This window comes from Anopheles merus, chromosome X, assembly GCF_017562075.2.
Source record: "Anopheles merus strain MAF chromosome X, AmerM5.1, whole genome shotgun sequence".
NCBI lineage: Eukaryota > Metazoa > Arthropoda > Insecta > Diptera > Culicidae > Anopheles > Anopheles merus.
The window spans coordinates 4,883,144-4,895,330 of NC_054081.1; the positions used below are offsets into that span (position 1 = coordinate 4,883,144).

General features: G+C 47.2%; 1 protein-coding gene across 1 annotated transcript in view; it reads right to left on the reverse strand.

Moving 5' to 3' along the window:
* Positions 1–12,187, reverse strand: part of LOC121589491 (alpha-protein kinase 1-like) — a 51,194-nt gene that overhangs the window by 11,414 nt on the left and 27,593 nt on the right. Inside the window, exons 3-6 of the mRNA XM_041908439.1 lie at positions 9,097–9,353; positions 4,805–5,087; positions 4,272–4,450; positions 3,835–3,982 (exon numbers count right to left, since the gene is read on the reverse strand). Of these exons, the coding sequence (XP_041764373.1) occupies positions 3,835–3,982; positions 4,272–4,450; positions 4,805–5,087; positions 9,097–9,353 (867 nt within the window). The remainder of the gene's footprint in view (positions 1–3,834; positions 3,983–4,271; positions 4,451–4,804; positions 5,088–9,096; positions 9,354–12,187) is intronic.

Here is a 12,187-nt window from a genome sequence, read left to right on the forward strand (position 1 = left end):
CCCCACCCGCAACACAAAGTCAGTGATGGAAAGGGCAGACATGTGTAAAATGGTGGCCCGTGCCCGCGCGCATGTCCCCATTCTACTCGCGGCCGCACCGCACGGAGGAGCACGAGTGGAACAAGCAAAGCCAAGCGCTCCTCCCGAACTCCTCCCTGCTCCCCTTACAGAGAGAGAGAGAGAGAGCAAGAGAGAAAGAGTGACGGTTTCGTTTTCGCCAGCGAACATGATGTAAGACTTTTTCCCGACTAGCGCACGAGGAGCCGGTTGTTTAAACGAAAATTTCACAATATAAAGCTCATCATAAAGAACCAGGAGCAGCCGGCAGAGCAGAGGGACGTGCACTAAAAGGACACACTGGTGGGTGGGGATGGGCAGGGGGGCGGGGGGGGGGAGAAATTCGTTATGTTATATAGCGATACGACATACGAGCAGAGCAAATAAAATTGCATACACTTCGCTCCCCAGTGTCCCCATGCGCTGTTTTGCGAAAGCAAAGACGATGGTTATCATCGGAAAGCCCCGGAGAGGCAGTGCAGGCGGGACACACCGAGGAAGGGAGTGCATTTTGGGTTATTTGTTATCTTTCTGTATACGAGCGCGTCTGCTCTCCGTGTGTGTGGTGTGTGTGTGTGTGTGTGTGTGTGTGTGTGTGTGTGTTAGTGTTTATGCTTCGAACGTTACTTTTCTATTGGCTTTTTGCTTTTTAAAAAGCATTTGTTTTCCTGAAGCCTCTACTACTACTTCTCCTCTCCACACATATATGGTTGTGTTCTCGATTATTCATCTCGATTCAACAACAGGGAATAAAGGGCGAGGTGGAGAGAGGTGTACTTGATCAAATAGAGCTTTCATGTTTTCTTCTTTTTTGCCTTTTTTTGTGCTCGTCTAGAATGTCCTCGACACACCTAAAATATGGTGTTTTCTTCTCTCATCTCTAGAGAAGAATTCGAACCGAATATCGCTGTAAAAACTGTAACAGTAAAATTAGAGAAGTAGTAACACACACACGACGCGGCGGGTGCGCCATTAGATTCGATCCCGCGCTCGTGGGGTGTTGTCCTACAAAAACCCTGCACGCTGAGCGGATGGCACCACGGACGCGCTTATCAGTGCGTCGGCTAAAACAGCAACTGTATACAACGGGCGGGAAAGCCGCCCGAACTGATAAGCAAGGTTCGTTTGTTTCTGTGCCACATCTGCCTAATGATTCGATCGATTGAGGACCGAGAGAGCGAGAGAGAGAAAGAGAAAGGTTTTTTGTTCCATGGCGGGATGGAATGGAGGAATGTGCGAAGGAGGATTTATTTTCGCTCTGTGTCGATGTTATTGTTTCCCTGCAAAAACAAGACAAACGGAGGGCAAGGGAGATCTATAGAGAGCACTATGACTTCCTCCGCCCGGAAGGGAATGGCGAAGGGTGTGTGTGTGTGTGTGTGTGTACGCTACACACGAGGGGATCCTTCTTCTTGGAGCGTAATCGGATTCCAAACTTCGGAATTTAAAGAGAGCGAGAGAGCCAGAGAGATAGAAAAAGAAAAGGGAGAAAAAAGGAGAGCAGACCGAAACAGAACCAACCATCGTGCGTCCAAGATGGAAGAGAGATGATTAGAAGTGGTACTCTCTGTCTTCCCCATTCCCTCCCCCACCCCCCCTCCCTCGGTCCGTCTCCAGGTTTCCATCGTCTTGCTGCGCCCTTGCCCTCACCTTTACTGTTGCGCCCTAATGAGAACCTCTTGTGAGGGAAGATTATTGCAAATTCAATTGAATTTCATTTCTTTACAAAAAGGATTCTTCCACCCCAGCTGCTTCACGTCCTACCCCTACCCCTCCCCTCGCACTGCAAAGGAGAGCCAGGCAAATGGTGAAATCTGTTCCATCCGCAGCGGAGGAAAGCAATTCTTGTATCACGAATTCAGTGGTAGATCAATATTTGCTTGAAAACATTTCCCCGTGCCGCTTTTGCACCCGTTTGCCGCTGTTTTGCTTTTCAGGCGCATTCTTCCCGCCCCCTCGGGTTTGGTGGGAGGGAGCGGGTGCTGTTGCTGTCAGGGTCCACGAAAGAGACCACGATAAGACCGCGATTGCGAGATACTATCAAACGAGATACAGTGAAATCCCTGCGCGAAATGTTTGTGTGGCTCTATGCGTGTGGGTGTTTGAAACATACGAAAAAAGAAGACGCCACAAACACTAACTATCCTATCCTTAGCCAAACAAGCGGAGCAAGTTCGACGCTCTGATAACATTTTTGGCATGATGTTATGTGAGTGGTTTTTTTTCGGTCCGCATGAACATAGTGTGCGCAACGTAATGCTTGCCTGCACTCTAGATCTTCTAGCGAGCAGCCGGGGAGGGCGAATGCAACTTTCCAAAAGTAAAAGCAGGGCGAGGTGGCGAGGACAGAAAAAAAAACAAACAAAAAACAGATGGCGTTTTTGGTTGCGAAACACGATTGATCGAACACATTCGTTGATTTATTGCGTGGATGAATAACATTGTCAGAAATTATTTATTCGCATGTCGTTTGCGGACGGCGAAAGGCGATGTTGCAATTGGAAATAAATAACCGAGTAGCAGCACAATATGTTTTCTAGGCCAAGTAAGCAATGTTACGGTGCTTTTGAACATTGTTTAATCATTTAACATTGTCATTTCGGAGAGATTTTGAGTTTTAAAATGAATCTATGGCACAAAGGTAATAAAAGAATAAAAATAAACTATTTTTGATTACTAATGTCTTTTCAGGCTTTCTATTATCCTCAAATTTCTCTCATCTGAGATGGACAAAACAAGCTTTAGAGGAGTTTTTGTGTTTTAAATTTATTAATTATTTAGGTTTTGTCAAGTTTTCTTCCTACATATTATTGTTAATGGTTTTTTCCTTCTTCGTTTGTATGCCTCATGAATTTGCTGTGATGTATATACTATGTACTTGTACGAGATTTGAACCGACGACCGGCAGTGTGAAAGTCCAAGTGGTTGGCACGACACTAAACCACCTCTCGCAACGAGCTACGGTTCATTACCGATCAGTTACAAAGCAATTGACCTCGAGCAAGCACCACCAAACGAACAAAAAAAAAAAATAGAACAAAAGGGAAACCTGAAGCGTCGAGCTGTTCAATGCGCATTCAGGCGATTAATCGTTAATTAAGAAATCAGCCATGTGAGAGATAAGAGCGGAAACAGGATGATCTGTACCACAAAAAAAACATGTTATGTACAAAAAAAAAAACAACTAAAAGCACGATGCAAGAAACAAGGAAAGAAAAAAAAACCTACACCATTAATACGCCAGCAGCACATAAAACAAATGAGTAATAAAAATTAAGGAGCGGTAAAAGCGCTTCGCCTACCGCACGTACGCGACGGCCGGGTCTGGTCCCGTTAAAGGGGTTAAAGCATTTTCTTTTTAAATAGCTAATTTCGATGGTTTTGTAATGTGGCAATCAGCAATCCAAATAAGCAGGAAAGGAAAGTACACAAATTTAGTGGCCCGCTGCCACTCTCGCTGTGAGGGACGGCGGTGAAACAAATCCCATGCCTCCCATGTTTCCTCCATCCATCCATTCTTTCTCTCTTGCTGTTGCTAAGCCGGAACAGAAAATCGGGTTTAACAATAGGACATAACATAACAGAAAGTAAAACACCAAAAAGTGAAAAACGTAACAGACAAACGCGGTGTTGAGTTGATTAGAAATTTAAAAGCATATTGGATATATGTGTGTGTGTGTGTTTTTTTTTCTCCTTCGAATGGCGACACACACTTTCACCTACACTACCACCACTATCTACCACCACCAAACTACACTATTAGGTGCGCGTGTGTGCGCGTATACTTACATTTTTATGCTCCGTCGCTAGCACGTCCCACATCGAGGCGACGATTTTGGAAACTTCCCCGAACGAGGCGTTCGGGTTTTGGCCTTTGATAGCTGCCTGCGTATCGCGGAAGAACAGCGCATAGGCAGAGACGGGCCTGGGCGGAAGGATGAAGGAGCGGGTTGAAGCAAAGGTTAGTAAAGGTTGTGGCTAAATATAGCGCACAGAAGAACGAAACAGAAAGCACCAAAAAGACGGAAAGCAACAACAAAAAAAAGAATTGCGCTTTATGCAAAAAACAGAACTATTTGCTGTCCGAATTTTTGTCTCTCTTTTTTTTTCTTCTTTAGGTGTCTTTTCTATGGGGGTTTGCTTTCCCTCCGCCAATCAGCTGGAAAAGCGCTTCGCAAAAGGGGCCTAGCAGGCGCTTATGCTTCGGAACTTACTTCTGCGGCTCGTTGGGATCCCGTTTTTTCTTCTTCTTCGTGACCTTGGGCTTCTTGGCGGCGGCGGCAGCGGCGGCGGCAGCGGCCGCGGCCGCAGCCGACGCCTTCATGCCGGCCGCCCCGACGAGCGCCTCCTCCCCGTACGACGGTTCCGACGATGGGCGCTTCAGGGAGTTTGCCTGTTTTTTTTTGTTGATGGGACGAGAACAGGAAAAAAAAACAAGAAGGTCAGCAAAAACGGGGGAGGATACAAATCACCCGCCCACCAAAAAAGAGGGCCCGCGCGGGTGTGTGGGTGTATGTGAAGAGCGAACGAAGCGAACGATCAAAAATCGCTCGTCCCAAAAGGTGTCGCGGCGTGTACGTCGAGGGGGTGGGACGTCGTGAGCTCCCAAGGAAAAAAGGGACGCGAATCCTTTTTTTTTTTCGTTCTCAAACGCACGCCGCACACACGCAGTGGGTCAACGCTAGGTACGTCACAGTGTGTGTGTGTGTGTGTGGGGGGCAATTATTTATGCTGGCGCGTCGCTTACCGGAATCGTGTCGTCGCTGTCGTCGCTGGTGGTGCCGTTCTCCGTGCCCTGGCCGACCCCGTTCTGCGGCGGCGAGCGCCCAATGAAGCTGAGCGCATTTCCGCCGACGAGCTGCTGCTGCTGCTGGGGGGACAGCTGTTGCTGCTGCTGCTGCTGCTGGGCGGGTGGTACCATCGAGGGGGACTGCTGGGGCGGCTGCATCACGTGCAGCGTGGGATTGTTGTTCGGACTAGCGTTCAGCTGATGGTAGGTCGGCTGGTTCGGCGACTGTAGCGTGTACGGGCTGTGGAAGCAGAAGAGGGAGAGAGAGAGAGAGAGAGAGAGAGAGAGAGTGAGAAAGAAAGAGAGAGAGGGTGAACAAATGCCACGCAATAGGGTTAAAGCGGTGACGGCCAAAAGTGTGGAAGCGTCCGAAAGAAACGTGGGGGGGAAAAAAACAACCCCGCAGGGCGATCAGCTGGGCGCCCGTACACACTCTGCAGGCAGCAGGCGGGAATGGGAGGCACACGGTACAGCGTAACAGGTATAAACGTTACGCGCGCGCGGACACCCAACCCCCGGGCCCGTTGGGTGCGGCGGAAGCACATTCTGGCGGGTGGAAGGGGAGAAGGGCTGGCTGAAAAACCGCTGATGATGTTGTGCGGTTGTTGTTGCCGGCGCCGCGCCGCTTGGGGAGATTTTTTTTTGTTAGGTTCGTTTCTCCCCACTGTTGGTTTATTATTTGTCGCTTGGTTGTTCTTTTTTGTGTTTTTTTTTTTGGGATGAGGAGAGAGAAAGCGAAGAGGGTTCAAACCGCCACGGGGTGCAGCACGCGGCCCGTTTTGTGTGTGTGTGTGGTTTGTTTTGCAAAATACTACTGAGCAGTACGCCACGGGGCGTGCGGCTGGAATAAAGGGTCTGGAAAGATGCTGCCTGCGACGAGCCCCCCGCCCTCAATAGCGGTAAAATTGTGTATCGGGAGTCAAGGTCAGCTCACGAACCGGGAGGGGGGAAAAGGAGGGAAGGTCGATTTTTGTTCTTTTTTTTTTTTTGGTTGTCTGTTGCGCCTGCTGCACGTCACGCGAAGAGTGAAAGTGTGTTTTCGCGCCTTTTTTTTCGTTTCGCGCCCTCTCCCTTCGGGTTTGTTTTGATTATTGTCGCCTGGTCCGGCCGACACCTCTCGCGGGAGGTGGAATGGGGGAGAGGATAGAAAAATGTGTTCCCCAAGGGTGGGTTTGACGGTGTTGCGATTGCTGTTGGATGCGAAATAATTATTTGACACGCGTATTGATTATTTTATCAGCTGCTTCTGAACAGTCTAGAGGTCGAGGACAGCTATTATTCGATCATTTGAAGTTGTTATTTACATTATTCTTTGATTTTTTTTTTGATAAAAATGTTTTTTTTTTGGTAGTTTAGTGATTGAGAAAAACACAAATAAACAAAAATTATAGTCTTTTCGGTTTGCAAGTCGAAAGGCGGCTTTTATACCGCAATTAACTCCCAGTATAGAGCTTGACTCGATAGTGACATCGCGAGCAGTCGTTGCATGACACAAACGCGTCTCCAGTTCAAATCTCTCTCTACTTTGCAGGTACGCAATCTCATTTTTCTTAAATAAAGAAGTGCGCTAGCGCATCGTAGGAATGAAGATTTAATTTCCGAAACATATCATCATCGAAAGCATTTCATCTCCACACTGTCATTCGGTTCCGGTAGCTCCTTCTAGCCCAAAAAAATCATACAACCTTCCGCAGAAACGGAAAAGCTGCTCTTGAAGAGATTTATTTAGTAAAGCAAATGACATTTGTTGCGACTCAGGTCTGGTTGTAATTCCATTTAGGAGGCAAATCAAACAATAGAAAATGTCACAGCGTATGATGAGTATGCACCATCATATACCGGGTTTTTGGGTATCGTACTTGAAAGACATAATTATACCACACAACACGGCCGGATGTTTTAACGAAATACCAATTCCGCAGACTGTCTGGAGGAAGGAAAGCTGTTAAACAAAAAGGATGAGCTGTTTTGCATTGGAGTGCCCAGCGGCCAAGCCTCAACTGTTTGCTGCACAGTGGAAGCACACAGAACGGGAACATAATAAACCAGTTCCAGCTGCATTATTAATTCGATTACTAATTGGACGGGAAATGGCAACACGCAGCAAAGGACAGGTGTGTGGCGTACAGTGCCATGCAGTTAACAGAGCTTTTATTTTCAGCTTTAAAAAAGGTATCATTCTCAATCTTATCCTTAATGAGCTCAAAATTACTTCGCGAATGCTAACGCACCACGCGCCGACGACAGGCAGATAACTGGCGACCTGCATATGTGATTGGACGGGTGGAGTAATTGGGTTGTAAAAATAAGGAAAAAAAAATACGTACCAATTTTACAGGCACAGATTATAAATGTAATGGCTCAATAGCACAAATGCCACTAGCATATAATTTTATACGAAACCTTGATGCAAACATGCACCGGACTGGACAGCTGGGTTACTACCACGACCCAATCGAGCAGGCTGCATTGCCAGCGTTCAGGGCGATTAATTTATTTTTTATGCATTCCCGGTCCATTTTGGCCATGGCCGAGGTGCAAGAAAGATGGATCGAGTAAGATAATCGACACATCCTTTTATGTGTTTATGGAAGCAAAAGCTGGATTTTAAACGGAACCTGTTCTTGGTACCGCAGAAAGCGAATTGTACTTAGCTTGACAATAAACCGCCTCACCAGTGGGAAGTTCTCGTAAGCTGTGCTGTCAGGGATCGTTAGCTAGACGTCGTCAGATTCAGTGCAATTTCATGTGACATTAATGGATGCACTCTTGCAGAAATGACGCAATATCATTCATCTATTGGACGCACTACTTGTTCGACCAGCAGAGATATAAAAAATCCCCAATCCAGGGCTGCTCCCAACCTCTCCCAAATACATTCTGTCAATTTCCATAAAATACTTCGCTCGAAAAGTTTGAGCGCATTTTTCTTCGCCCCATCCCTACCCGAACGGTGGTAAACAGTGACGAATTTATTATTCTGCATGGTTGCATTAGATTATTAATGGTTCTTTGTATTCTCGCCCCTAGCTGTCAATCCAGCATCACCAGCCAGCCCGTGAGATGGTGGGATTGCCTACAGGCTGCAGGCTGTAGAGTTTGATAATTAACTTTCATCGTACGCAATTATTCACTACAAAAATGCTCGCTTTCGACGCTACTGCCGGGCGACCGGTAATTCGATCAATCAACATTTCGATTTCAAAATCAAACCGAAATCGTACAACTGAAATATTTCCGACTAATTCCAAACTTCCATCCGAGCACGGTGATTAGCTCTAGCCCCATCTGCATACGCTGCAAACGGAACGCATCGCTGCTAGTTACAGCACTGCAATGGTAGTGCTTTTTTTTTTATTTGCCCGGCGCGCATTTCCCTCCCGGGCGAGCGAAGGATTCATCTTGGAAATCGAATATTCCCGGAATGGGGAATCGATGGAACTCCATTTATTGGTGCCTTTGTGTAGCGGGAGTGATGGAGAACATTGCCTGATAGTTGGGTGGCTTTGGAAATGATTTATTTAAAACCAGATATGCTATTTATTTTAATATTTCGTTGTTATTAGAGTGCTTCCATTCCACGAGACTTGCTTCCTGAAGTATATAAATTCAAAGCCGGTTAATGGTCAAGTATAATGTACTGCGAACACTTCGTTGATTTGAAATAAGCTATACCAGAAAGTGTGACAAGGGGTATTTCTGTAACTAAACCAGAATTCTGTAAACCATGGAATTCTATACTTTTTGGAATTAGCATTTCGACTTCTTCTATTAGATATATCAAATCCTTGGATAGCCTCTCTGAGCTTGATGATACAACTTCTTGAATTCAATATCTGAAATCCTTAGAATTGACAACTCAACTGTGGGAGCTATCTCAACCTTCTGGACGCGACATCACTGCTGATTTGTATTGACAACTTAACCATTGAAGATGTTTATGGACTTGACATCTTACCTTCTTGGACTATATCATATCAAACCCACAGTATGTCAGTATGTCATATGTCAACTTCATGAACTAGATGTTCCAATTCCTAGAACTACATATATCAACTCTTTGGAGTTGATGTCTGAACTGCATGGGCTTACTTATCCCAATTACTGGAGAAACCTCCGTAAGATAAAAATCATGAAAGAATACTTGTTGTTCTTTTCAATCCAAAATATCTTGGAGATGTCCCAACGTGAACTTCAATATATTTGGAATATTACAAGTAGTGAGTAATCGGTTGTTCCTGGTTCCTTACCTGTGATGGTTCATATCTTGGTGCCATTGGCCGTAGCCGGACTGCTGCTGGTCCTGCAGCAGGCCCACCATATGGCCGGATTGCTGCTGGGTGCTGCTGTGCATCTGATACTGCTGCTGCTGCTGCTGCTGCTGCTGGGGATGCTGCTGCTGATGGTGTTGTTGCTGCTGCTGCTGCTGCGGTTGCTGGTGCTGCAGGTGGCTGTTCATCGACTGTATGTCGAACTCGTCGTCGCCGAACGACGGTGTGTGAAACGTCTGCAACGAGTTGGTGGGCAAATGCAAACACAAAAGGTTAATGAGGTGTGTGCATTAGAGGTTTATGCAAATAGGGCTGTGCGCAAATGACGGCCGCAGCTGGAGCGCGTCAACCGAAGCTGGAGCCTTCCAGCTGCGCACCACCCTCCCAGGTCCGCCCCGTTTAGTTAATGTTTTTTCCCCGTCCCCTGTTTTTGTATCTCCACTAAATGTATGTTGTTTCGGTATCCACCGCCACCGATCCTGGGACTGATGCAATGTGGGCACTTGGGCATTGGCAAACACGATTGACGTTTGTTTTTCTTCATCTGTTTGTTTGCCCGGGCCCTACTAGGCAGGTTAATAGTACGTTAATATGCTGCGTTAAGCTGTAAGCAGCGCGATAATTCATCCTTATGAAAATGTCACCCACCCTCCCGGGTGTACGCACTTAAATTCTTCCGTCATCTTGCCACCCCACCAGGTAACGGGCAGCGACTGCAGCCTCGCCGCGCTTATTAATCCCCAATCTCCCCGGTTCGCGCTCGGGCAATTGAATTTTAATCTTGTGCTAATTTTAATTGAACATTGAACGACCGAACGGGTCAGCTGGTGCCATTTAGCACGACGGGCTGGAAGTGAGGAGCAGGAGGAACAATAAAAAAACAGCAAAAAAAGAGGGGGAAAAACACTCCGCTTCAGAATGAAAGCATAAACGGACACTTAACGTTTTCCTCCAGCCTGGGTCGTCCTAATAAAAAAGCGAACACAGGGCAATGAAATGCGATGCAAGCTCTTTTTTTATTATTATTATTTTAATGATACATTCTTCTTCCTTCCTTCCTTCCTCGCTTGCGCCATTTCTCGCGCTCGCCAGCGTGCGCTTTGTTCCCGCTTTTTATGCGCGAAACTATAGCGAAGCGAGTAAAGTTTTTACGACAGCAATCGTCTCGCGGGCTCTCTCCTGCTTGCTGCTTCCACGTGTTTGTCCGCTGATGCGAACGGACATGGACATCGCTCCGTGTCGCTCCAATAGCTGACCTTCACATCTCACCGCCAAGACCCCGGGATCATGCCGAGGTCGAGCAGGGGACAACAAAGGATACCTGCGCTGCCCCGCCCGCAACTCGCTGACGCTTCTCGCAGAGGCGCAGCGCAATAAGACGGCAGTAAAAGACGACATCATCTTGTCGTCGGGGCAGAGCAGCCGAATGAAATGCACCGCTAGCGAGACGACGGGCAGGAAAGGATGCAGCACGGTCTATTGGACCGCGCGTTTGCAGCACTTTTACGACCCACCGATGCAAACGCGCTGGATCAGCGAGAGGTGCAGAACGGGAAATCCTCTCCGCCAAGAGTTTTGCTAAATCCCCGGGAAATGGGCGTGTGTGCAGCACTCGACAGGACGGTTGCACTTTATGTTTTCCTTCGTTGGAAAGATTTTTCATCAACCAACAACGCTGCTGGTTGCGATTGATTCTTCGTGTTGGTGGACCTGATGGGGGTGAGCTCAATGCACTTCAGGTGCGTAGCAGGAGCCGTTTTTATCCCGCACAGTGTGGGGGATGTATGGATCGCTCGGCCTAAGTGTTACGCACGCTGGAAATGAAACCGACAACGTCCCAAAACTTTTTTGAAAACGAGAAAGGTCTGTTGTTACCTTTTTTTACACTAAAAGCATTTACCGCGCGGGAGGACGCCAACTCTCACACCGTTCTGTAGCGGCGGTTCGTGGGTTTTTTTCGGTTGCTATTTTTGAGAACATTGCTGGCGTAAAGTAGGTCACAGCATCCATCATCTTTGCTTTTCATCAAACGCATTCATGCTTTTTTTATTATTATTTGAGTCGTGTCGACGTCGCCAGATTCGTCACAATAAAACATCCGCACGAGATTTTATTGGAAAAAACACAGCTCAACCATTTACACCTGTGCGCACGCGGATCGGGTGGAGACCGAACCAGACGGAATGAAATAAGACATAAAATCCTGCGCCCGAGAACAGGGCGAGGTAGCAAATAGATTAAAATTCGAATCGTTGTGTCGCACGGGCAGCCGTTTTCCACCCGCCCAAGACCTCGAGCGCCCAGGATACGAGTAAACTAGTCACGCCGCGGATCGTATTAACGCAAAACAATCAACTTCAGATAATAACAAAGCGTTACACCGGCTGTGCACTTTTCTGTGTTGGTGCCATGCTCAACGCGGAAAGCGGGGCGGTGCGCGCATAACAAGTGCAGTGCGATGCGAAAACAAAACCAGAAGAAACAAACAAACACCAGAGGGAAAATCCGCTGTGATAAGGCGGGTGCGGCAGTGCGGTAAAGGGATGATGATAAAGTGCAAAGCCCGGGGCGTAATATTGTTACGTCTTTGCGGTGGTGCGGCGGTTAGATGGGCAATAAAGGCACCGGCGGCGCCGGTTGCTACGGTTGCACCGTAACAAGCAACATCATTACCTCGATAAGCAGCAGCAGAAAAGACAATGCTGTTCCGGCACATGTACATTTCACGAGAACTCGAAGAACAACTACAAAACACACCTCAGTTGCACACCTTAGTGTGATATAGTTGATGCAGTTGGCGTACCACCCACGATTGCCACCTTCGTATTGGTTGATATGGGGTTTGTTTTAATGCCAGGAAGTAACGAAGCCTCGAAGCTTTGTAAGGCTCCGGAAACGTTTGATGCCCTAATCAACTGTCCCCGCCTGACGTTATGCAAACAGTTTGACATTGGTCTCCCGTTAGGCTTCTCACAAAAAAAAGCCTAACTTTAGGCAAACAACATTTGCTACCTGCATCAAGGTACATGAAGGATACAGCTCGTTGTACAGCTCATTTTTTAACTAATAC